The sequence below is a fragment of the Solanum tuberosum genome, unplaced genomic scaffold, assembly GCF_000226075.1.
Source record: "Solanum tuberosum cultivar DM 1-3 516 R44 unplaced genomic scaffold, SolTub_3.0 scf00148, whole genome shotgun sequence".
Taxonomy (NCBI): Eukaryota; Viridiplantae; Streptophyta; class Magnoliopsida; order Solanales; family Solanaceae; genus Solanum; species Solanum tuberosum.
In genome coordinates, this window is record NW_006239071.1 from 1,010,909 (window position 1) to 1,035,704 (window position 24,796).

The 24,796-nt window shown below is 34.5% G+C and overlaps 9 protein-coding genes across 9 annotated transcripts; 5 read left to right on the plus strand and 4 right to left on the minus strand.

The window, feature by feature from the left end:
* The first annotated feature begins 233 nt into the window (after positions 1-233).
* On the plus strand, positions 234-2,803 carry LOC102585060 (auxin-responsive protein SAUR68-like). Its single transcript, XM_006352345.2, has one exon. It carries the CDS (start codon positions 1,493-1,495, stop codon positions 1,925-1,927), a length of 435 nt encoding a protein of 144 aa, XP_006352407.1. The 5' UTR covers positions 234-1,492; the 3' UTR covers positions 1,928-2,803.
* Positions 2,804-2,876: 73 nt separating this feature from the next.
* LOC102584752 (auxin-responsive protein SAUR21-like) lies at positions 2,877-3,323 on the minus strand. The gene has a single exon (XM_006352344.2). It carries the CDS (start codon positions 3,297-3,299, stop codon positions 3,021-3,023), a length of 279 nt encoding a protein of 92 aa, XP_006352406.1. The 5' UTR covers positions 3,300-3,323; the 3' UTR covers positions 2,877-3,020.
* Positions 3,324-3,967: 644 nt separating this feature from the next.
* Positions 3,968-5,086, plus strand: LOC102584419 (auxin-responsive protein SAUR68-like). The gene has a single exon (XM_015310926.1). It carries the CDS (start codon positions 3,988-3,990, stop codon positions 4,426-4,428), a length of 441 nt encoding a protein of 146 aa, XP_015166412.1. The 5' UTR covers positions 3,968-3,987; the 3' UTR covers positions 4,429-5,086.
* On the plus strand, positions 4,903-5,313 carry LOC107061521 (auxin-responsive protein SAUR68-like). Its single transcript, XM_015310873.1, has one exon. It carries the CDS (start codon positions 4,903-4,905, stop codon positions 5,311-5,313), a length of 411 nt encoding a protein of 136 aa, XP_015166359.1.
* On the minus strand, positions 5,175-7,617 carry LOC107061537 (F-box/kelch-repeat protein At3g23880-like). The gene is made up of 3 exons (XM_015310925.1): positions 7,511-7,617; positions 7,180-7,231; positions 5,175-6,880 (listed from the first exon to the last, which is right to left on the minus strand). Exon 3 carries the CDS (start codon positions 6,875-6,877, stop codon positions 5,741-5,743), a length of 1,137 nt encoding a protein of 378 aa, XP_015166411.1. The 5' UTR covers positions 6,878-6,880; positions 7,180-7,231; positions 7,511-7,617; the 3' UTR covers positions 5,175-5,740.
* A 715-nt stretch (positions 7,618-8,332) lies between these two features.
* On the minus strand, positions 8,333-9,046 carry LOC102585392 (auxin-responsive protein SAUR68-like). Its single transcript, XM_006352346.2, has one exon. The coding sequence runs from the start codon at positions 9,041-9,043 to the stop codon at positions 8,495-8,497; it is 549 nt and encodes a 182-aa protein (XP_006352408.2). The 5' UTR covers positions 9,044-9,046; the 3' UTR covers positions 8,333-8,494.
* A 395-nt stretch (positions 9,047-9,441) lies between these two features.
* Positions 9,442-10,007, plus strand: LOC102585730 (auxin-responsive protein SAUR21-like). The gene has a single exon (XM_006352347.2). It carries the CDS (start codon positions 9,540-9,542, stop codon positions 9,813-9,815), a length of 276 nt encoding a protein of 91 aa, XP_006352409.1. The 5' UTR covers positions 9,442-9,539; the 3' UTR covers positions 9,816-10,007.
* A 734-nt stretch (positions 10,008-10,741) lies between these two features.
* On the minus strand, positions 10,742-11,438 carry LOC102586063 (auxin-responsive protein SAUR68-like). Its single transcript, XM_006352348.2, has one exon. The coding sequence runs from the start codon at positions 11,371-11,373 to the stop codon at positions 10,927-10,929; it is 447 nt and encodes a 148-aa protein (XP_006352410.1). The 5' UTR covers positions 11,374-11,438; the 3' UTR covers positions 10,742-10,926.
* An 8,912-nt stretch (positions 11,439-20,350) lies between these two features.
* Positions 20,351-21,186, plus strand: LOC102586724 (auxin-responsive protein SAUR21-like). The gene has a single exon (XM_015310930.1). It carries the CDS (start codon positions 20,749-20,751, stop codon positions 21,022-21,024), a length of 276 nt encoding a protein of 91 aa, XP_015166416.1. The 5' UTR covers positions 20,351-20,748; the 3' UTR covers positions 21,025-21,186.
* The last annotated feature ends 3,610 nt before the right edge of the window (positions 21,187-24,796 follow it).

The following is a 24,796-nucleotide window of genomic DNA, read 5'->3' on the forward strand; positions in this document are numbered from 1 at the left end:
ATGAAGGATTCTATCTAAGAATATACAAGAAACAAATACTTTTGAGTAATACACAGAAAAGGAAAGCTTCTTGCACTGTGTTCTGCTAAAATATTTTGTATATGTAAGTTTATGGCAAGTTTTACATCAAAAAGCTTAGCTGTCAAGAAAAAAATGAAGTATTCAGAGATTTAACGGTTAAATTTCTCGAAGACCAATAGTAGGTGGCCTCGTTGCTTCTCATGACTTGGAATCAAGGACATTGTGTTCTGCTCAGATGTGTAATTTCCAGTGAGTTATTGCAAAGGTCATTCTTATTCTGCTAAATGACACTTTCTTGTATTGCATACAGGTGTTTAGTTACTTTGTTCAGCATAAAGATTAAAAAAGAACAACGGAATCAATCATTTAAGCAAATATTATGAAAAAGGATTAATCAAAACTAGAACTTTTGCTATTCATAAATTGATCATGGAATAGTTTTCTTGATTCTTGTGTTTCTGAACTATACAGTGAATTTTCCTCTTTCTAATATCTAAGTCCTACTACTACTTTACAAAATTTCACGTGCAGGAGAATTCATGATCTCCTCAAGTGGGAAGTGAGATCAACGAACACGTCCTCTTTGCAAGGTATTGTGAGACCACCCATTGGATGATCGAAGCCAAACTGTTCTTCAGCTTGAGTTAACAAGTCTTGAAATAAAGGCTGACTCAAGTATGATATTGGCACGATGAATCGCTTCTTCTGACTTTCTCCTACATATACTGCACAATGACCTTTTGGAACACCTCCGGAATTTGAAAACCTCCTCAAGATTCTAGAACCTTGAATAAGGGGACTCATTGTGATACCCATGGTGAGATACTTTTGTAACTTTAAATGATGACTTAAAAGAAAGAATAAAGGACTTTGAGAAATACACAGCAGTTGAGATTTGTATTTTGTGTAAAAAGCTTTCTGTGTATGTGTATATATATACAAAGTTAGTAGTAAGTTTCATATCCAAATTTAGTGGTGAAGAGAATTTGGTGGCCAATGGTGAGAGACAATGGCACATGAAGCTTCACATGGTTTTGCTTACTCTATTATTCTCAAGTATTCAGACAATAAATTTGTAGAAGAACGACATTAGGACCCGCTTTTATTTGAAATAAAATCCACAAGAATGATGAAGTTGATGCCGAGATGGAAATCTGAAGGTCACCTATCTACATGACATAGAAGAGAGCAGAACATGGTTTTGCTTCTTACCAGTAGGCCTAGTTGATTTAAGAAAAGAAAGGAAGAGACTTATCTTCTTTTATTTTCAAACTAGCTTCATCCACAAAATTTAGGCCCCATATGAACATGGCCAACAGGCATCAGCACAAGACTTTGTCTAACAAACTTATTAGCTCAACTTGTATAAATAATCCCTCTTTCAGGAGCCTTTTCATCATCAAACACAAGCATTATCAATTCAGCCATCAAAGGTCTCTAAATTTCTTGTTTCCAATCTTCTGAAAAGAAAATGGCAATGATCAGTACCAAGAAACTCATCAAAATGGTCAGGAGATGGCAGAAGTTTGCAGCCATGCAGAGGAAGAGGATTTCATTTCCAAGAGATGACAGTTGTAGTACATCCTCATCGTCTATAATCGAAAAAGGACATTTTGTAGTCTATACAATTGATCAAAGGCGCTTCATGATTCCTTTGGTTTACCTAGAAAATGAGATCATTCAGCAACTCTTGAACATGTCTGAAGAAGAATTTGGGCTTCCGAGTAGTGGCCCTATTACATTACCTTGTGATTCAGCCTTCATGGACTACATCACTTCACTAATCAAGAAAGGCGTAGCTGCAGGAGATCTTCACAAAGCATTGCTCCTCTCAATTCCTTCATCTTGCTGTTCGACTTCTTTTTTGCACCAAGAAAGTGGAAACCAACAGCTTCTTGTTTGTTGAGTCATAATCAACATGCTAGCTCAAAATAGTTTTTAGATAGGGCATAAACTGAATAACACAATTGTAAAGCACATCATACACATTGAATGTTATTTTATCAGAGAAAATTTACCATATCTGCGGCTTTCACTTTTACATTTGGTTATGAGAAGACTTAACAATCTAATCCTGGATTAACAACACTTTGTTTATTGCAAGCATTTCACTTACTGCAGTACCTCCTTGATCAAATAATGTCTAAGTGCTTGAAAGTTTGACTCTAAGGAGATCAATCAATCAACTATTCTTCCTTTTATGTATATGCATTAGTATGTTCTAATCAGACTTTGCTGAAGTATTGCAGGGCTTGCCTTCTAATAAAGTTAGCATCCAGTGTGAACATTTTGTGGTATTTTCAGAAGCAATTAGGTGACAAAACAATATGAGCTATCAAGTCTTGAAATCTAAAGGCAGACTCAATTAGTATGATATTAGAACAACTAAAGACATCCTTAAAATTCCTCTTCTTGAAAAATGTACAGAAAAAGGAAAGCTTTTTGCACTGTGTTCTGCTCAAATACTTCGTGTGTGTGTGTATATAAGTTTATCGCGAGTCTCACATCCAAAAGTTTAGTAGTCGAGACAAGTAAAGATGTGCTATTAGTATCCTAGTATTTAGACACTAAACTTGTTAAATATTAGGCCCCATTGCTTCTCATAACTTGGTAAAAAAATTTAAAGCCTTAAGAACAGATAAAGCTGATGACTTCGTTCCGCTATGTAATTTCTTGTTACTTATCACAAACTTCATTCTTATTCTGCTAAGTGATACTTTCTTCGATATGCTAATTTGAACCACACAGTGCAAACTATTATTTGTTTCGCAGAAAATTTCTAAATAAATAATGGTTTTGTTTTAGCAAATATAACCAAAAAAATGATTATAAGAAACAGCACTTCTGCTATTCATAAATTGATTATGGAAACAACTTCTATAAATTCTTGTGTTTCTGAACTATATAGTGAGAGTTCCTCTCTAAATCTCCTCTTTCTAAAATCTAAGTTCTACTGTTTTACAAAATTTCATGTGCACAGATTGGCACTTTGATACAATTCATGATCTCCTCAAGCGGGATGTGAGATCAACAAACACGTCCTCTTTGCAAGGTATTGTGAGACCACCCATTGGATGATCGAACCCAAACTGTTTTTCAGCTTGAGTTAACAAGTCTTGAAATAAAGGTTGGGTCAAGTAAGATATTGGCACGACAAATCTCTTCTTCTGGCTCTCTCCTACATATACTGCACAATGACCTTTTGGAACACCTCCGGAATTTGAAAACCTCCTCAAGATTTTAGTACCTTGAATAAGGGGACTCATTTTGATACCCATAGTGAGATACTTTTGTAACTTCAAATGATGAGTTAAAAAGGAAAAGAATGAAGGATTTTGAGTAATATACAGCAAGTGAGACTTGTGTTTTGCATAAAACAAACTTTCTATGTATGTGTATATATACAAAGTTAGTGGTAAGTTTCACATCCAAATTTAATGGTGGAGAATTTGGTGGTTGCTGGTGAGAGACATTGGCACATGAAGCTTCACATGGGTTTGCTTAGTCTATTGTTATCAAGTATTCAGACATTAGGCCCCGCTTTTATTTGAAATAAAATCGACAAGAATCGATGAAGTTGATGCCAAGATGGAAATCTAAAGGTGACCTATCTACATGACAAAGAAGAGAGCAGAACATGGTTTTGCTACTCACCAGCAAATGGTCATTTAATGGTCTCAAATTATTGGCATTACTGAGAAATACCAAGTAGGCCTAGTTGATTAAAGATAACAAAGGAAGAAACTTATCTTCTTTTATTTTCAAACTTAGCTTCATCCACAAATTTTAGGCCCCATATGAACATGGCCAACAGGCATCAGCACATGACTTTACCTAACAAACTCATCAGCTCAACTTGTATAAATAATCCCTCTTTCATGAGGCTTTTCATCATCAAACACAAGCATTATCAATTCAGCGATCAAAAGTCTCTAAATTTCTTGTTTCCAATCTTTTGAAAAGAAAATGGCAATGATAAGTACCAAGAAACTCATCAAAATGGCTAGGAAATGGCAGAAATTTGCAGCCATGCAGAGGAAGAGGATTTCATTTCCAAGAAATGGTAGTGATGCAGACAATTGCAGTACATCGTCTACAATTGAAAAAGGACATTTTGTAGTATATACAGCTGATCAAGCACGCTTTGTCATTCCATTGGCTTACCTTGAAAATGAAGTCATTAGGCAGCTCTTGAACATGTCCGAAGAAGAATTTGGGCTTCCGAGTGGTGGCCCTATTACATTACCCTGTGATTCAGCCTTCATGAGCTATGTCATTTCACTAATCAAAAAAGGCGTAGCTGCAGGAGATCTTCACAAAGCATTGCTCCTATCAATTCCTTCATGTTGCTGTTTAACTTCTTCTTTTCACCAAGAAACTGGAACTCAACAGATTCTTGTTTATTGAGTCATAACAAACATTCTTTTTGTACATGCTAGTTCAAATATAGTTTTAGAGAGGATAGAGATTGAAGAGTACACAATTGTAAAGCATATCATACAGTTTGAATATTATTTTATCAGAAAATTTAACATATCCACAGCTTTCACTTTTACATTTGGTTATGTGAAACTCCTAACAATCGATGACTTAGTCATGGACCACTTGATTTAAAGATATGGTGACAGAAAATTGAATAAATGCATCAACATGAGCCATGTCCACAACTCAATTGGTCCCATATTCAACAACAGCACATGATTTTGCCTTAAACACCTAACTCAAGTTGACAACTAGAGCTATAAATAAACTGCTTCTATGATCCATTTGATCATCAAGCAGATACCGATCACTAAATCAATCTTTTAAAAGATCATAAACTTTGTTTTCTTCCTATAATCCTATGAGATCAATATGATAAGCGCCAAGAAACTCATCAAGATGGCAAGGAAATGGCAGAAGTTCACAGCCAAACAAAGGAAAAGAATTTCTTTTCCAAGATCCAATTATGTTGATGCAGAGAGTTGCAGCACATCATCTTCTATAGTTGGTAAAGGGAATTTTGTGGTATATACTACTGATCAGAAGCGATTTGTGGTTCCGTTGGCTTACCTTCAACATGAGGCAATCAGACAACTATTACACATGTCTGAAGAAGAGTTTGGACTTCCAAGTGATGGCCCTATCACATTACCATGTGATGCACAGTTCATGATCTATATCATATCACTTATCGAAAGAGGTCTATCTGCAGATCTTCAGAATGCTTTGCTTGTTTTTGTACCTACAAGTCGATGCTCATCAGCTTCATACCTTCAAGAAAAACGAAACTCGCAATTGCTAGTTTGTTAATCTAACTTTGATAAGTTTTGTAGTGGATATATGATACTCAACAAGTGTAGAGAATGTTAACATTTATATACATCATTTTCTTGACTCCAACTTGTGCTATTCTTTGACATGTTAGAAAAAAAAGTGATTTCTTTCCGTCTATATCTGTCTAATTTTTGGATGACATAGTTACTTAATATCTTGTTCTATTCCTCGTGTTGTTTGGAAAGTTATTCGATACTTGTATTGGAAGAAGGTAGCAAGTATTACGTAGAATAGTTGAGGTGCGCATAAGTTGACCCAAACAACACCATATAAATGAAGTAAGCTGACAACTTTGATAAATATATTTCGGAACTAATAAAAATTTGCGAACAATAGATAAACATAGGTCCTTAGATGATTTCAGAAAGAAAAAAAGCATGTCTTGATCATATATAAGCAAATGTTAAATAAGTGATTTCGGAGAGATCAAACTTTCTGTATAAACAATTCCTTCCTGGAATGCAGATTGAGACCCAGACAATCCAACTAATTGTCCTTTGGATGTCCTAAATACATGACCATAGCAACTTTGCCTACGAAAGTCAAGGCTACACCTTAGTAGCACATCACCATCTGCATACCTATATTTCGGTGTAATATTATAAGAATCAGAAGCACGTAATGTGAACAATTCAGTCCAAGATTCCACAACACCATACTCTTTCATTCCCCACAACTGAAAAGTAACGGGCTGATCTCGATGATAGTTATCTGTAGAATAAAAGCAAAGCATTCCTCCCAATACTGAAATGCCATAATTGGAGCTTTGTTTGTGGTCAAATCTATATATTCGCTCTAGCAATGGTATATCTCCGTACACCTCATTTGAAGTACTAAATGAAACCACAGAATAATTATACGAACGACCTAGCCAATGAAATGCTCCACCTACAAATACCATGGGACTTATAGTGAAATCTTGATAATATGGATGAATCTCCATTTGAGATCCTGTCTTAGGGCATACAATAGTTGGAAAGTTAAAAATACTTCTCCACGAACGACTTTTTAGCGTGAGAATCTCAAGGGCTGGTTCTATGCCACCCCTGTTCACCTTAAGGATCTTATAGTTATCACTAATTGCGTCATATCCAAATCCAAAAGTAGTATACTCTAGTTTAAATGGTGTATAGGGAAGTGCTAGTTTTGTCGATTCTCTCGTGAAGTGGTTCCACAACAAAAGTTGGTCACCAAATGAATAATTAAGTCCAAGAAGAACCAAACCATCGCAACAAGAATAAATATTGGCTCCACCAAACGGTGTGCATTTTGAAGGGCGATTTTGTGCATCCCGAATGAGTTGATCAGTCGATAGAGAAAAACAAAAGAAGTTAAACAAACCAGAAGCAAAACTTTCACGAACAAGAAGTTTTTGGGAGTTTAAGTCATTCTTGGCATGACTGAGATGCTTCATCTTAAAGTATGACTCGGAGATTAACGTCTTCCAAGATTTTGAAACACATTTGAATCGAAGAAGAGACCTCACGGGTGACCTGATGAGGATGTCCATAATTATACCTTCTTGGTATTGAATTTCCATTGCCTAGATAGGACAAAGCAAGTGCTTTAGTATTTCACAAGTTAAAGACATCAATCTTTTGGACAAACACACATTCCAACGGCGGGGAAGCAGGGGCGGAGTCAGAATTTTCACTAATATAAAAAAGTATACACACAAAAAGTCAAGAATATTCAACATTAACTACATATACATAGAAGCAGAAACAAAGCCTATCGCCACGCCGACCATCAAATACGAGATTTTTTAAAGAAGATAGGTATAGAAACTATAGTCCAATCAACGATAAACAAAATTGTAACAACATTGAAATCAAAACTCACTTGATGATCAACAATATCTATTAGCTTTATGGCTGCTTTACAACTCTCTTCCCTGCAAATTAATTAAAAAATATAGTGGTCAGAGTTACGGATTCATAATTTTTAGTTTATGAATTTTGAATAGATTACATATTAAACAAATTTGTAACATAATTACAGGGCTTGTGCCAAAGCTACTTGATTCTGCCGAACCAAATAATGGCTCCACTTGGGGGTTATTCTAATGTAATTAACTGAAAAATTACACGGTATATATACAAGGTAAAATTCTGCTTCTTCATGAATATTTGAATCCCCTTAGTGAAGATACGAACTAAAAGAAATTAATTACCTTTGCAAATTTGATTGAACTTGACAATTTGAATGTAAGCGTTGTTTAAAAAAAAGAAGAGAAAAAATGCAGTTGGATGCTAGGGTTTATAATAGTCACGAATTGGACTTGAGGAGAAATTAATTTTCTTAGAACACTAAAGTCAATAGATAGTAATAAAATTATTAAATTATTTTTTGTGAAATTAAAGTAACTAAACTTTAATTACGTCCATCTATAGCAAGTTTGGATTAAATTAGTTAGGTTGAGATTAGTTATATTAAGATTAGTTACTCTACTATTATCTTTTAGTAAATATTTGATTTGTTGTATTAAATTGTGGGATAACATATTCCTGAATAAAATAGTTAAAATGACAAAAGTATTCCCTCAACCCCTTTTTATGATATTTTTATAAATAAACAACTTATTCTTAAAAAGTATGCAATATATATTATTTTTAATATAACAAATCAAATATTTACTAAAATAATTAATCCAAGTATTACTAATTTAATGGTAACTTGATGGACGTGGTTAAAGTTTAGTTATTTTAATTTCACAATTTTTTTAAAATAATTTTATTACTATATAATAAAAAAAGTTTAATCACTTCTAACAAAATTAACTTAACTTCTTCACAAGTACAATTCATGACTATTAAAAACCTAGCTTTGGCTCAAACCGTGTAATTGTGTTAAAAATTTATTTAATATGTATAGATAATCTATTCAGAATTTATAAGCTAAAAATTCTAGATTGAAGTCACCAAAGAGCTAATTATAGATATTGTTGAATATCAGGTGAGTTTTGATTTCAATGTTGTTACAATTCAGGATCAGATTGTTAAGTCTACTCATAACCAAATGTAAAATGAAAGCTGTGGATATATATGATAAATTTTTTTATAAAATAATATTCAATTTGTTTGTAGAGCTTTACAATTGTGTTCTTCAGTCTATGCCCTATCTAAAAACTATTTTGAGCTAACATGTTGATTATGACTCAACAAACAAGAAGTTGTTGGTTTCCACTTTGTTGGTGCAAAGAAGAAGTTGAACAGCAACATGATGGAATTGATAGGAGCAATGCTTTGTGAAGATCTCCTGCAGTTATGCCTTTCCTTATTAGCGAAATAATGTAGTCCATGAAGGCTGAATCACAAGGTAATGTAATAGGACCACCACTCGGAAGCCCAAATTCTTCTTCGGACATGGTGAAGAGTTGCCTAATGACTTCATTTTCAAGGTAAACCAATGGAATGACAAAGCGAGCTTGATCAGCTGTGTATACTACAAAATGTCCTTTTTCAACTATAGACGATGAGGATGTACTACAACTATCTGCATCACTGCCATTTCTTGGAAATGAAATCCTCTTCCTCTGCATCGCTGCAAACTTCTGCCATTTCCTAACCATTTTGATGAGTTTCTTAGTACTGATTAGTGCCATTTTTTTTGTTTGGAAGATTGGAAACAAGAAAGTAAATAACAAATTTAGAGACCTTTGATGGCTGAATTGATAATGCTTATGCTTGATGATGAAAAGGCTCATGAAAGAGGGATTATTTATACAAGAGGAGCTCATAAGTTTGTTAGGCAAAGCCATGTGCTGATGCCTGTTGGCCAAGTTGGTATGGGGCCTAAAATTTGTGGATGAAGCTACTAAGTTTCTTCCTTTATATTCTTTGATCAACTAGGCCTACTTGGTATTTCTCAGCAATGTCAATAATTTGAGACTATTAAATGAACTATTGCGGGTGAGAAGCAAAGCCATGTTCTGTTCTCTTCTTTGTCATGTAGATATCCATCTTGGCATCAACTTCTTTGGGGCCTAGTGTTGTTCTTCAACAAAGCCATGTGAAACTTCATGTGCCATTGTCTCTGACCTGTGGGCTGTGGCCATCAAATTTAGATATCTAACTTTGTATATATACACATACATAGAAAGGCTTTTTTATACAAAACACAAGTCTCACTTGCTGTGTATTACTCAAAATCCTTCATTCTCTCTTTTAAGTCGTCATTTGAAGTCACAAAAGTATCTCGCAATGGGTATTAAAATGAGTCCCCTTATTCAAGGTACTAGAATCTTGAGAAGGTTTTCAAATTCTGGAGGCGTTCCCAAAGGTCATTGTGCAGTATATGTAGGAGAGAGCCAGAAGAAGAGATTCGTCGTGCCAATATCATACTTGAGCCAGCCTTTGTTTCAAGACTTGTTAACTCAAGCTGAAGAACAGTTTGGTTTCGATCATCCAATGGGTGGTCTCACAATACCTTGCAAAGAGGACGTGTTTGTTGATCTCACATCCCGCTTGAGATCATGAATTGGATCAAAGTGCAAAATCTCTAGAATAGAAATTTTGTAAAGTAGTAGACTTAGATTTTAGAAAGAGGAGATTAGAGAGGAATTTTTACTGTATAGTTCAGAAACAGAAAGATCTATAGAAGTTGTTTCCATGAACAATTTATGAATGGCAGAAGTGCTGTTTCTTACAATCAATATTATCGTTATATTTGCTAAAACAATGCTGTTATTCATTTAGAATTGCACTCTGTGGTGCAAACTAAGCACATCCAAGAAAGTATCATTTAGCGGAATAAGAATGACATCTGTGATAAGTAAAGAAATTATGTAGCGGAACCAAGTACTTCATCAGCTTTATCTATACTTGAGGCTTTAAATTTTTTTTACCTGAACTGTCATCAATTGTTTATCGAAACACACCTCAAAGCTGACTAGACCAAGTATTTTGGCAGTATATGTAGGAGAGAGTTTCTTCTAATTCTGTTATTCATTTAGAATGTTTCTTCTAAACAAACTAATTAAGCCTCTGCATGCAACAGTTGCACTTATTCAATCTAATAAATTTTTAAGGATGTCTTTAGTTGTTCTAGTATCATACTTTGAATCTTCCTTCAGATTTCAAGATTTGTTAGCTCATATCATTTTATCACCTAATTGCTTCTGAAAATACCACAAAATATTCACATTGGATGCTAATTTAGAAGAGAAGCCCTGCGATACTTCAGATGCCGTTCTCTCATCTCTGCCACCCTGATGCAGATACTTCAGAAAAGCCTGATTAGAACACATACTAATGCATATACATAAAAGGAGGCATAGTTGATTGATTGATCTCCTTAGAGTCAAACTTCCAATCATTTAGACCTTATTCGATCCAGGAGGTACCACAGTAAGTGAAATGCTTGCAATAAACAAAGTGGTGTTAATACATATGAGGTACCAATCCAGGATAAGATTGTTAAGTCTTCTCATACCTGAATGTAAAAGTGAAAGCCATGGATATGGTAAATTTTCTCTGATAAAATAATATTCAATCTGTATGATGCGCTTTACAATTGTGTTTTTCAGTCTATGGCCTATCTAAAAACTATTTTGAGCTAGCATGTAACAAAAAGAATGTTGATTATGTCTCAACAAACAAGAAGCTGTTGGTTTCCACTTTCTTGGTGGAAAGAAGAAGTTGAACAGCAACATGAAGGAATTGAGAGGAGCAATGCTTTGTGAAGATCTCCTGCAGTTACGCCTTTCCTTATTAGCGAAATGATGTAGTCCATGAAGGCTGAATCACAAGGTAATGTAATAGGACCACCACTCGGAAGCCCAAATTCTTCTTCGGACATGTTCAAGAGTTGCCTAATGACTTCATTTTCAAGGTAAACCAATGGAATGACAAAGCGAGCTTGATCAGCAGTGTATACTACAAAATATCCTTTTTCAACTATAGACGATGAAGACGTACTACAATCATCTGCATCACTAACATTTCTTGAAAATGAAATCCTCTTCCTCTGCATGGCTGCAAACTTTTGCCATTTCCTAGCCATTTTGATGAGTTTCTTGGTACTGATCATTGCCATTTGTTTTGTTTGGAAGATTGGAAACAAGAAAGTAAATAAAAAATTTAGAGACTTTTGATGGCTGAGTTGATAATGCTTAAGCTTGATGATGAAAAGGCTCATGGAAGATGATTATTTATACAAGAGGAGCTGATAAGTTTGTAAGGCAAAGCCATGTGCTGATGCCTGTTGGCCATGTTAATATGGGGCCTTAAATTTGTGGATGATGAGTTTCTTCCTTTCTTCTCTAGGCCTACTTGGTATTTCTCAGCGATGCCAATAATTTGAGACTATTAAATGAACAATTGCTGGTGAGAAGCAAAATCATGTTCTTCTCACTTCTTTGTCATGTAGATAGGTGACCTTAAGATTTTCATCTTGGCATCAACTTCATCAATCCTTGTCGATTTTATTTTAGGTGTATCCGTAAAATAAAATTGGGGCCTTATGTTGTTTTTCAACAAATTTATTGTCTGAATACTTGACAATAACAGGGTAAGCAAAGCCATGTGAAGCTTCATGTGCTATTGTCTCTCAACAGTGGCAACCAAATCCTCTTCACCATTAAACTTGGATATGAAACTTACCACTAACTTTGTATATATAACATCCATAGAAAGTTTTTTATGCAAAACACAAGTCTCACTCGCTGTGTATTACTCAAAATCCTTCAGTCTTTTTCATTTAAAGTCATCATTTGAAGTTACAAAAGTATCCCCCTATGGGTATCAAAATGAGTCCCCTTATTCAAGGAACTAAAATCTTGAGGAGGTTTTCAAACTCCAAAGGTGTTCCACAAGGACATTGTGCAGTATATGTAGGAGAGAGCCTGAAGAAGAGGTTCGTTGTGCCAATATCTTACTTGAGCCAGCCTTTATTTCAAGACTTGTTAACTCAAGCAGAAGAACAGTTTGGCTTCGATCATCCAATGGGCTGTCTCACAATACCTTGCAAAGAAGACGTGTTTGTTGATCTCACATCCCGCTTGAGATCATGAATTGTATCAAAGTGCAAATTCTCTTGCACATGAAATTTTGTAGAGTAGTAGACTTAGATATTAGAATTAGGAGATACAAAAGATACAAAGAGGAAGTTTTAATGTATAGTTCAGAAACACAAAATCAATAGAAATTGTTTCCATTATCAATTTATGAATAGCAGAAGTGTCTTTTTCTTATAATCACTTATTTTGCTTATCTTTTCTTATACAATGCTGTTATTCATTTAGAATTGCACTGTGTGGAGGAAACTAGCACATCCAAGAAAGTATCGTTTTAGCGGAATGAGAATGACATCTGTGATAAGTAACAAGAAATTACGTAGCGGAACCAACTCATCAGCTTTATCTATACTTGAGGCTTTAAAATTTAGGATGTCCTTGATTCCAAGTTATGAGAACTGAGAAGCAATGTGGGCTACTATTCAACAAGTTTAGTGTCTGTATATTTGGATAAACTTTTGGATGTAAGATTTGCCATAAACTTATTCATACACAGTACAAACACTTTCCTTTTCTGTGCATTTCTCAAGATTATGTGTTTCTTGTTTATTCGTAGATCATCAGTTAGAGTTAAAAATTATATCTTGAAAAAAGGGGAACTGTCAAATAACTTCACTTATTCAATCTAATCGAATTTTAAGGATATCTTTAGTTGTTCTAATATCATACTTGAGTCTTCCTTTAGATTTCAAGACTTGTTAGCTCATACTGTTTTATCACCTAATTGCTTCTGAAAATACCACAAAATGTTAACACTTGATGCTAACTTAGAAGACAAGCCGTGAGATACTTCAGCAAAGCCTCATTAGAACATACATAAAAGGAGGTATAGTTGATTGATTGATCATTTAGACCTTATTCGATCAAGGAGGTACCACAGTAAGTGAAATGCTTGTGATAAACAAAGTGGTGTTAATACATAAGTGGTACCAATTCAGGATCAGATTGTTAAGTCTACTCATAACCAAATGTAAAAGTGAAAAATTTGAATATATACGGTAAATTTTCTTATAAATTAATATTCAATCTGTATGATGTTCTTTACAATTGTGTTCTTCAGTCTATGCTGTATCTAAAAACTATTTTGAGCTATCATGTATTGAAAACGATGTTGATTATAACTCAACAAACAAGAAGTAGTTGGTTTCCACTTTCTAGGTGTGAATATGAAGTTGAATAGCAACATGAAGGAATTGAGAGGAGCAACTCTTTGTGAAGATCTCCTGCAGTTACGCCTTTCTTAACAAGCGAAATGATGTAGTCCATGAAGGCTGAATCACAAGGTAATGTAATAGGACCACCACTCGGCAGCCCAAAATTCTTCTTCGGCATGGTTTAAAAGTTGCTGAATGGACTCATTTTCAAGATAAGCCTAAGGGAATCACAAAGCGTACTTGATCGATTGTATATAATACAAAATGGCCTTTTTCAACAATAGAGGATGCAGATGTACTGCAACTGTCTGCATCAATACCATTTCTTGGAAATGAAATCCTCTTCCTCTGCATGGCTGCAAACTTCTGCCATTTCCTAACCATTTTGATGAGTTTCTTAGTACTGATTATTGCCATTTTTTTGTTTGGAAGATTGGAAAAAAGAAAGTAAATAAGAGAAACTTTTGATGGCTGAATTGATAATGCTTGTGCTTGATGATGAAAAGGCTCATGAAAGAGGGCTTATTTATACAAGAGGAGCTGATAAGTTTGTTAGGCAAAGCCATGTGCTAATGCCTGTTGGCCATGTTGATATGGGGCCTAAGATTTGTGGACGAAGCTACTTTGAAAATAAAAGATGATAAGTTTCTTTGATCAACAACCACTAGGCCTACTTGGTATTTCTCAGCAAGTATGTAATAATTTGAGAACATTAAATGAACAATTGCAGGTGAGAAGCAAAATCATGTTCTGCCCTCTTCTTTGTCATGTAGATAGGTAACCTTTAGATTTTCATCTTGGCATCAACTTCATCAATCCTTATCAATTTTATTTTAGGTGTATCCGTAAAATAAAATTAGGGCCTAATGTTGGTTTTCAACAAATTTATTGTCTGAATACTTGACAATAATAGGGTAAGCAAAGCCATGTGAAGCTTTATGTGTTGTTGTCTCTCACCAGTGGCCACCAAATTTTCTTCACATTTAATTTGGATATCAAACTTACCACTAACTTTGTATATATACACATACATAAAAAGTTTTTTTAAGCAAAACACAAATCTCACTTACTGTGTATTACTCAAAATCCTTCATTCTTTTTCTTTTTAGCTCATCATTTGAAGTTGCAAAATTATCTCGCAATGGGTATCAAAATGAGTCCCCTTATTCAAGGTACTAGAATCTTGAGGAGGTTTTCAAATTCCGGAGGTGTTCCAAAAGGACATTGTGCAGTATATGTAGGAGAGAGCCAGAAGAAGAGGTTCTTTGTGCCAATATCTTACTTGAGTCAGCCTTTATTTCAAGACTTGTTAACTCAAGCTGAAGAACAGTTTGGCTTCGATCATCAAATGGGTGGTCTAACAATACCTTGCAAGGAAGACGTGTTTGTTTATCTCATATCCCGCTTGAGATCATGAATTGTATCATAGTGCAAATTGTCTTGCACATGAAATTTTGTAGAGTAGTAGACTTAGATATTAGAAATAGGAGATACAAAAGATACAAAGAGGAAGTTTTAATGTATAGTTCAGAAACACAAAATCAATAGAAATTGTTTCCATTATCAATTTATGAATAGCAGAAGTGCTTTTTCTTATAATCACTATTTTGCTTATCTTTTCTTATACAATGCTGTTATTCATTTAGAATTGTACTGTGTGGAGGAAACTAGCACATCCAAGAAAGTATCGTTTTAGCGGAATGAGAATGACATATGTGATAAGTAACAAGAAATTACGTAGCGGAACCAACTCATCAGCTTTATCTATACTTGAGGCTTTAAATTTTTAGGATGTCCTTGATTCCAAGTTATGAGAATTGAGAAGCAATGAGGGCAACTATTCAACAAGTTTAGTGTCTGTATATTTGGATAAACTTTTGGATGTAAGACTTGCCATAAACTTATTCATACACAGTGCAAAAACTTTCCTTTTCTGTGCATTTCTCAAGATTATGTGTTTCTTGTTTATTCTTAGATCATCAGTTAGAGTTAAAAATCATATCTTGAAAGAAGGGGAACTATCAAATGACTCCACTTATTCAATCTAATCGAATTTTAAGGATGTCTTTAGTTGTTCTAATATCATACTTGAGTCTTCCATTAGATTTCAAGACTTGTTAGCTCATATTGTTTTATCACCTAATTGCTTCTGAAAATACCACGAAATGTTAACACTGGATGCTATCTTAGAAGACAAGCCGTGAGATACTTCAGATGCCGCTGTCTCTCATCTCTGCCACCCTAATGCAGATACTTCAGCAAAGCCTCATTAGAACATACATAAAAGGAGGCATAGTTGATTGATTGATCATATAGACCTTATTCGATCAAGGAGGTACCACAGTAAGTGAAATTCTTGCAATAAATAAAGTGGTGTTAATACAGAAGTGGTACCAATTCAGGATCAGATTGTTAAGTCTACTCATAACCAAATGTAAAAGTGAAAGCTTTGGTTATATATGGTAAATTTTCTGATAAAATAATAATCAATCTGTATGATGCGCTTTACAATTGTGTTCTTCAGTCTATGTTGTATCTAAAAACTATTTTGAGCTATCATGTATTAAAAAAGATGTTGATTATAACTCAACAAACAAGAAGTAGTTGGTTTCCACTTTCTTGGTGTGAATATGAAGTTGAATAGCAACATGAAGGAATTGAGAGGAGCAACGCTTTGTGAAGTTCTCCTGCAGTTACGCCTTTCTTAACGAGCGAAATGATGTAGTCCATGAAGGCTGAATCACAAGGTAATGTAATAGGACCACCACTCGGCAGCCCAAATTCTTCTTCGGACATGTTTAAAAGTTGCTGAATGGACCTCATTTTCAAGATAAGCCAAGGGAATCACAAAGCGTACTTGATCGATTGTATATACTACAAAATGGCCTTTTTCAACAATAGAGGATGCAGATGTACTGCAACTGTCTGCATCACTACCATTTCTTGGAAATGAAATCCTCTTCCTTTGCATGGCTGCAAACTTCTGCCATTTCCTAACCATTTTGATGAGTTTCTTAGTACTGATTATTGCCATTTTTTTGTTTGGAAGATTGGTAAAAAGAAAGTAAATAAGAGAGATTTTTGATGGCTGAATTGATAATGCTTGTGCTTGATGATGAAAAGGTTCATGAAAGAGGGCTTATTTATACAAGAGGAGCTGATAAGTTTGTTAGGCAAAGCCATGTGCTGATGCCTGTTGGCCATGTTCATATGGGGCCTTAAATTTGTGGATGAAGCTAGTTTGAATATAAAAGACGATAAATTTCTTCGTTTCTTCTCGCCGATGCCAATAATTTGAAACCATTAAATGAACAATTGCTTGAAAAAAGCAAAACCATGTTCTGCTCTCTTCTTTGTCATGTAGGTAGTGTTGACACCCAATTTTGACCCTCCCCAATATAGATTGATCATCGAGTTTCTCCAATTTTAAACGATTTAAGATAATTACTTCTCTTTTTTTTTTTTAAAAAAAAAAAAGTTCAATAAAAAATAAAAATAGTTCGCCAAGTTATTTTAAATAAGTTTTGTCGCTTATTATAATTTTTAGATAATATATATGTTTTACATAATTATGTATATAATTAGTATATTTTATGAATATTTGAAAATCATCTAAAAAAAAAAAAAGGTCTTAATTTTATATTTTTTGAGTTAATTAATTTATAAGTAAGTTAATTATCTTATTTCGTAGAAATTAAGAAGCTCGTTAATTAATCAATATTAATTCATGTTATAATAAATCTTAGTCAAATTCTCTAAATTAACTAAATTTGGCTAACTTCTTAATTTCCATTGGCCATAATTGTAATTCTTGTGGCCATTTTTTTATTTACAATTCTAGCCCTACCTTAACTCATTTTTAAGAACCATTTTGGGCCATTTCTTAATACCAAAAATTGGCCCAATTCCCTTTATAACCCAGGCCCAACAATTCTCCAATGGCCAGCAGTCCACCATTCCAATAATTCCATACATTACATTCAACAATAATACATACAGAAAACGAAAAAAAAAAAAAAAAACAACGTGACCCCACCTCCCCAACTTCATCTTCTCTACGGCAAAGCAACCCAGTACTGTTGTAGCAGTGCGATTCAGGCAACCAGGCACGCGGAATCGTCCTCACCAGCACGAGATAAGGCCACGTTGCACCCAAGGACGTTGGAATCGATCCAAGGCGTCCATCTCCCCTTTCCTCTTCCGGAAAGGGGCAAATTCCTCAGAAAAAGTTGTCTCTCCGGAATTGTGAAAGATTTCTTTTGAAGTTTGAAATTCAAATGGACCCTTGAGCCGATTCTCATCCGGATTCCCCCCAAAATTTGCCCTAATTTCCCCATATAAATAGCTCATTTCTTCTTCATCGGGAAAAGGGGGGAAAAATTGGAAAAAATACAGAGGAAAAAATTGAAAATTTTACAGAGAAGGGAAACTCTTAAGCTACAAAAGTTATTTCAAGAATACACTTAAAAAAAAAAAAAAACTTTTTTCATTTTCCTTCTCCCTCGTTCGCTGGTTGCTGAAATTTACAGAGGCTCATTAGAGTTCTTTTGTGGTCGTGGAAGTTCGTCTCCGCTCATTCTCGTCTCAAGTTCGCTGCCCGTAAGAAGGTGAAAACCTCTCCTTTTAGTTCTGCTCATTTGACCTTTAGTTGTTCTTCATTGCTTCTGATTATGTGTTTAACTCAGACCCCTCAGTCCGGGTCAAAATTTTACTTGACGATTAGTTCGTATCAGTATGGATAGGCATATACAATGTTTCGTCTTTCTTTTCCTCGGATTCCTTTTCTTTTCTTCCTTCTTGTGTCTATCTGATTGTGCTTTTACAAAAAAAATAAAATGGTTAGTTTGCTTTGATATATTTGGGGGTCCAATCTTGCTATAGTTTATTATCACTTTCAGTTCATAGTTTTGTTAGTTTTTCCCCTTCTTTACATGATAATCCTCGTTTGGTTTGTGTTGTCTCTTTTCGTTTGAGCCTAGCCGGTTGTCTTTTGTAAGACCATTTTAAAGGAGTTTTGAAACAGGGTTAATCTTATGCTTCTCATGAATATCTTGCAGTAAGTAGGCTGATCTCGGTTCGAAGTATATGTTTTGCATTTCACTATTTATTGATGTATCTTTAGTCATTTGATGGTCAGACATTTTTATGATAAAGTTAGAAGCATTTTGCGTTGGCTCATCTTAATCTTGTGATGTAACTTGCACAAAGCTATTTCAAATATGATCTATAGGTTGAGGTTTGTTTGTTCAGCATGAGTTTTGGTCCGATATGATGTTGTCTAGTTGGGAGGAAGCAATATGCATTTGTTCTCACTCGCTTGGCCTCCGGAGGTACATCATGTTTAGTCACGAATGGCTCTGTTTGCCTTAGTTTCTCTTCATGTGTCATGAATTTGCGCTAGTAGTCGGTGTTCCATGTTATGTCACTCTTCGCCTTAGCTAAATGCGTGAACTAGGACCCGTAGCTATTCGAGTTTAGCTTGCTTGTTTGTTTAGAATTATATGTCCACCTTATTTTAATTTTCATGTCTCGCAATCTAAGTGTTGCTTCATGTATGTGGAAATGAACCCGCTTTACTTAGAAGGAGAAATATTCGATGCAAGGCGAGAGTTTTGTTTTGTTTTACACGGGAAAGCATGTCTTAACTTGAATTTGGAAGTATTTTGTTCACCTAATCTAGTTATTTAATTCATTAGGATATGTCACTGTTTTTTTTCCTCATATTATTAAAAATATAAAATAAGAATAAAAATTATCTAATTAAACTCACGTGATTAATATTAATAGTCTAGGGATATTGAATTTGGTCCATTTGACTTTTGCTCTTCTACTGCTCACTGCACCACATACATAAAAATATTAAGTCTTCATGGTTTTTTGCCTTTACTTTATTGTTTGAATGTTGTACTGTTAACGTGTGATCGGAGTGTGCTTGTTTTTTTTTTTATGTTATTTTCATTTGTTTATTTTTGTTTTATGTACTCTTTATTTTTATTTTATTTTTTATCTTATCCCTTCATTTTCCTCCCCAATGCTAATTCTATATTTCGTTTGTCGTTTTGCATGTAAAATCCGTCCAAGTCCTCACGGACTGTACCTTTGCATTTACAAGGGGAGCATGGAGGCCCCAAAATTCTTTTACCGAGTCGGATCTCCCGAAAATTTGGTGAACAGGGTTCAGAACAGACATACAAGATTGTATACATCTAGTGTATACGAAAGTGGAAAATGGGCCTAAAATCCCCAAATTTCAAAAAAATAATTAAAAAAAATAATAATTGTATTTTGTTATTATTGGGCCTAAGGCCCAAAGAAAAATATTTCTTTTACGTTAGTATAGGACAGGTAATGGTGACTCAAATGGGCCGAAGGCCCAAAATGAAAATGGGCCCAAGTACTGGTCCAGGCGGACAGAAAAACCATACTTGGGCCCAAGTCTCTTTCCCTATTCATTTTTATTATGTTTATTTGCTTGCTAAATATTTGTCGTTAATCTTAAGGTTGAAAATATTCAAATCCCCGAAAGACACCCATTTTGAATTAATTACTTAACTAAATTACTCATCTTTCACTTGACTTAAAAAATAAATAAATAAGTTTACGAAATACCTCACTTAGATAATATTTCACTATTTTTCCCTTAAAATTGTCCTAACTATGAAATATGTTTAATTAAAATTAAGTCAACAATTTTTAGCCAAATAAATTAATTGTCGGATAACCGCATTAGCGGATATTTTAGGTGCTTTAAAAACCTTCCTAGAATATTAATAAGAACCCCGAACCCTTTTAAATATTTTCAATTGATTTCCTGTTTTAATCTATTGTAAATCAGTTTTTCTTGATTTTTCTTAAAAATTAAGTGGCGACTCTTAAACCAGTCCAAAATATATTTTCTAAATAAAACAGGTAGGTGACCTTTAGATTTCCATCTTGGCATCAACTTCATCAATCCTGGTCGATTTTATTTTAAGGGTCCGTTAAATAAAATTGGGGCCTAATGTTGTTCTTCATTATCTGAATACTTGACAATAACAGGGTAAGCAAAGCCATGTGAAGCTTCATGTGCTATTGTCTCTCACATTTAATTTGGATATCAAACTTACCACTAACTTTGTATATATACACATACATAGAAAGTCTGTTTGTGCAAAACACAAGTCTTACTTGCTGTGTATTACTCAAAATCGTTCATTCCTTTTCTTTTTAACTCATCATTTGAAGTTACAAAAGTATCTCGCAATGGTTATCAAAATGAGTCCCCTTATTCAAGGTACAAGAATCTTGAGGAGGTTTTCAAATTCCGGAGGTGTTCCAAAAGGACATTGTGTAGTATATGTAGGAGAGAGCCAGAAGAAGAGATTCGTCGTGCCAATAGCTTACTTGAGCCAACCTTTATTTCGGGACTTGTTAACTCAAGCTGAAGAACAGTTTGGCTTCGATCATCCAATGGGCGGTCTCACAATACCTTGCAAAGAAGACGTGTTTGTTGATCTCACATCCCGCTTGAGATCATGAATTGTATCAAAGTGAAAATTCTCTTGCACACGAAATTTTGTAGATTAGTAGACTTAGATTTTAGAAAGAGGAAGTTTTACTGTATAGTTCAGAAACACAAAATCAATAGAAGTTGTTTCCATGATCAATTTATAAAAAGCAGAAGTGCTTTTTCTTATAATCACTATTTTGCTTATATTTTCTAAAACAATGCTGTTATTCATTTAGAATTGCACTGTGTGGAGCAAACTAGCACATCCAAGAAATTATCATTTGAGCGGAATGAGAATGACATCTGTGATAAGTAACAAGAAATTACGTAGCGGAACCAAGTCATCAGCTTTATCTATACTTGACGCTTTAAATTTTTAGGATGTCCTTGATTCCAAGTTATGAGAATTGAGAAGCAATGAGGCCTACTATTCAATAAGTTTAGTCTCTGTATATTTGGATAAACTTTTGGATGTAAGACTTGCCATAAACTTGTTCATACACAGTGCAAAAACTTTCCTTTTCTGTGCATTTCTCAAGATTATGTGTTACTTGTTCATTCTTATAACATCAGTTAGAGTTAAAAATCATATCTTGAAAGAAGAGGAATTATCAAATGACCGTACTTATTCAATCTAATCAAATTTTAAGGATGTCTGCAGTTGTTTCATTATCATACTTGAGTCTTCCATTAGATTTTAAGACATTTTTTTGCTCGTAGTGTTTTATTACCTAATTACTTCTGAAAATACTACAAAATGTTCACACTGGATGCTAACTTAGAAGACAAGCATTGCGGTACATCTGATGTCGTTGTCTCTCATCTCTGCCACCCTAATGCAGATACTTCAGCAAAGCCTCATTAGAACATACTAATGCATATACTTAAAATTAGGCATAGTTGATTGACTGATCATTTAGACCTTATTCGATCAAGGAGGTACCACAGTAAGTGAAATGCTTGCGATAAACAAAGTGGTGTTAATACATAAGTGGTACCAATTCAGGATCAGATAGTTAAGTCTACTGATAACCAAATTTAAAAGTGAAAGCTGTGGATATATATGGTAAATTTTCTGATAAAATAATATTCAATCTGTATGATGTGCTTTACAATTGTGTTCTTCAGTCTATGCTGTATCTAAAAACTATTTTGAGCTATCATGTATTAAAAAAGATGTTGACTATAACTCAACAAACAAGAAGTACTTTGTTTCCACTTTCTTGGTGTGAATATGAAGTTGAATAGCAACATGAAGGAATTGAAAGGAGCAATGCTTTGTGAAGATCTCCTGCAGTTACGCCTTTCTTAACTAGAGAAATGATGTAGTCCATGAAGGCTGAATCACAAGGTAATGTAATAGGACCACCACTCGGCAGCCCAAATTCTTCTTCGGACATGTTTAAAAGTTGTCTGAATGGACTCATTTTCAAGATAAGCCAAGGGAATCACAAAGCGTACTTGATCGATTGTATATAATACAAAATGGCCTTTTTCAACAATAGAGGATGCTGATGTACTGCAACTGTCTGCATCACTGCCATTACTTGGAAATGAAATCCTCTTCCTTTGCATGGCTGCAAACTTCTGCCATTTCCTAACCATTTTGATGAGTTTCTTAGTACTGATTATTGCCATTTTTTTGTTTGGAAGATTGGAAAAAAGTAAGTAAATAAGAGAAACTTTTGATGGCTGAATTGATAATGAAAAGGCTCATGAAAGAGGGCTTATTTATACAAGAGGAGCTGATAAGTTTGTTAGGCAAAGCCATGTGCTGATGCCTGTTGGCCTAAAATTTGTGGATGAAGCTAAGTTTGAATATAAATGAAGATAAGTTTCTTCCTTTCTTCTCTTTGATCAACTAGGCCTACTTGGTATTTCTCAGCAATGGCAATAATATTGAGAACATTAAATGAATAATAGCTGGTGAGAAACAAAACCATGTTCTGCTCTCTTCTTTGTCATGTAGATAGGTGACCTTAAGATTTCCATCTTGGCATCAACTTCATCAATCCTTGTCGATTTTATTTTAGGTGTATCCGTAAAATAAAATTGGGGCCTTATGTTGTTTTTCAACAAATTTATTGTCTGAATACTTGACAATATATAACAGGGTAAGCAAAGTCATGTGAAGCTTCATGTGCTATTGTCTCTCAACAGTGGCCACCAAATCCTTTTCATAATTAAACTTGGATATGAAACTTACCACTAACTTTGTATATATTCACATCCATAGAAAGTTTTTTATGCAAAACACAAGTCTCACTTGCTGTGTATTACTCAAAATCCTTCAGTCTTTTTCATTTAAAGTCATCATTTGAAGTTACAAAAGTATCTACCTATGGGTATCAAAATGAGTCCCCTTATTCAAGGAACTAGAATCTTGAGGAGGTTTACAAACTCCGGAAGTGTTCCACAAGGACATTGTGCAGTATATGTAGGAGAGAGCCTGAAGAAGAGGTTCGTTGTGCCAATATCTTACTTGAGCCAGCCTTTATTTCAAGACTTGTTAACTCAAGCACAAGAACAGTTTGGCTTCGATCATCCAATGGGCGGTCTCACAATACCTTGCAAAGAAGATGTGTTTGTTGATCTCACATCCCGCTTGAGATCATGAATTATATCAAAGTGCAAATTCTCTTGCACATGAAATTTTGTAAAGTAGTAGTAGGACTTAGATATTAGAAAGAGTAAAATCCACTGTATAGTTCAGAAACACAAGGAACTAGAAAATTTCTTCGATGATCAATTTATGAATAGAAAAAGTGCTGGTTCTAATAATCACTAATTAGGTAGTATTTGCTAAAACAATTCCGTCGTAAACAAAATAATTAAGCCCCAGCTTGCAACAGTTACACCGTATGGCACAAACTAGTACATCGAAGAAAGTACCATTTAGCGGAATAAGAATGTCATTTGAGTTGTTTCTCACCAGCTCCATCTAAATTTCTCGAGTCTCGACTACTAAACTTTTGGATGTGAGACTTGCCATAACATGTACAGTGCCAAAATATTTCCTTTTCTGTGCATTTTTCAAGATTATTTGTTTCTTGTTGTTGTTTAATACTAAAATAGCAAGATGAACTAAACCAGAAGAACACAGTTTATTGATCTTCAAGCTGATTAAATAAATAAAGGAACATCTTCTCCTGGATCAGGAGCTGCAAACTCCCAATTTTTCTCTAAGAAATTTGAATCTGCTAACATGAAATGACTTGGTAAAAATGTCCGCCACTTGATTTTCTGATTCGCAATAGAGTAAAACCACTTCACCGTTTTACTACACTTCCCTCAAGAAATAAAACTTGATGTTGAAGTGCTTGGTCCTTCCATGAAACACATGATCTTTGGATATGGCTATGACAGCTTGAATAACCACAAGGATCTCAGTGCTTTCTTCTTGCTCTAGCTGCAAATTGATCAAATTTTCCTAAGCCATAGTGCTTGATTAACAGTAGCTGCTGCTGCGACGAATTCTGCTTCAGCTGTTAGTTGTGTGCTACTATTTCCTATAATATTTTATGAATAGAAAATGTTCAACTTTTGATTAATCTCCATTTTAGTAATATTTGCTTAAAGAATTCCCTTTATCATTTGAAATTCTCCGTTGTACTTCACCTTGTAGTCCAACTATAGATGATAATATGACGGTCATTAGATACAATCCATCATATCCTACACAGACCTTCAGATGCACTGATCCATAGGTGCAACAGTATGATGATGGACAGTAGTAAGACAGAACGAGTTAGACCATATATCACATGAAGCGCTCAAAATACCAACAATCTCTTGGAATGA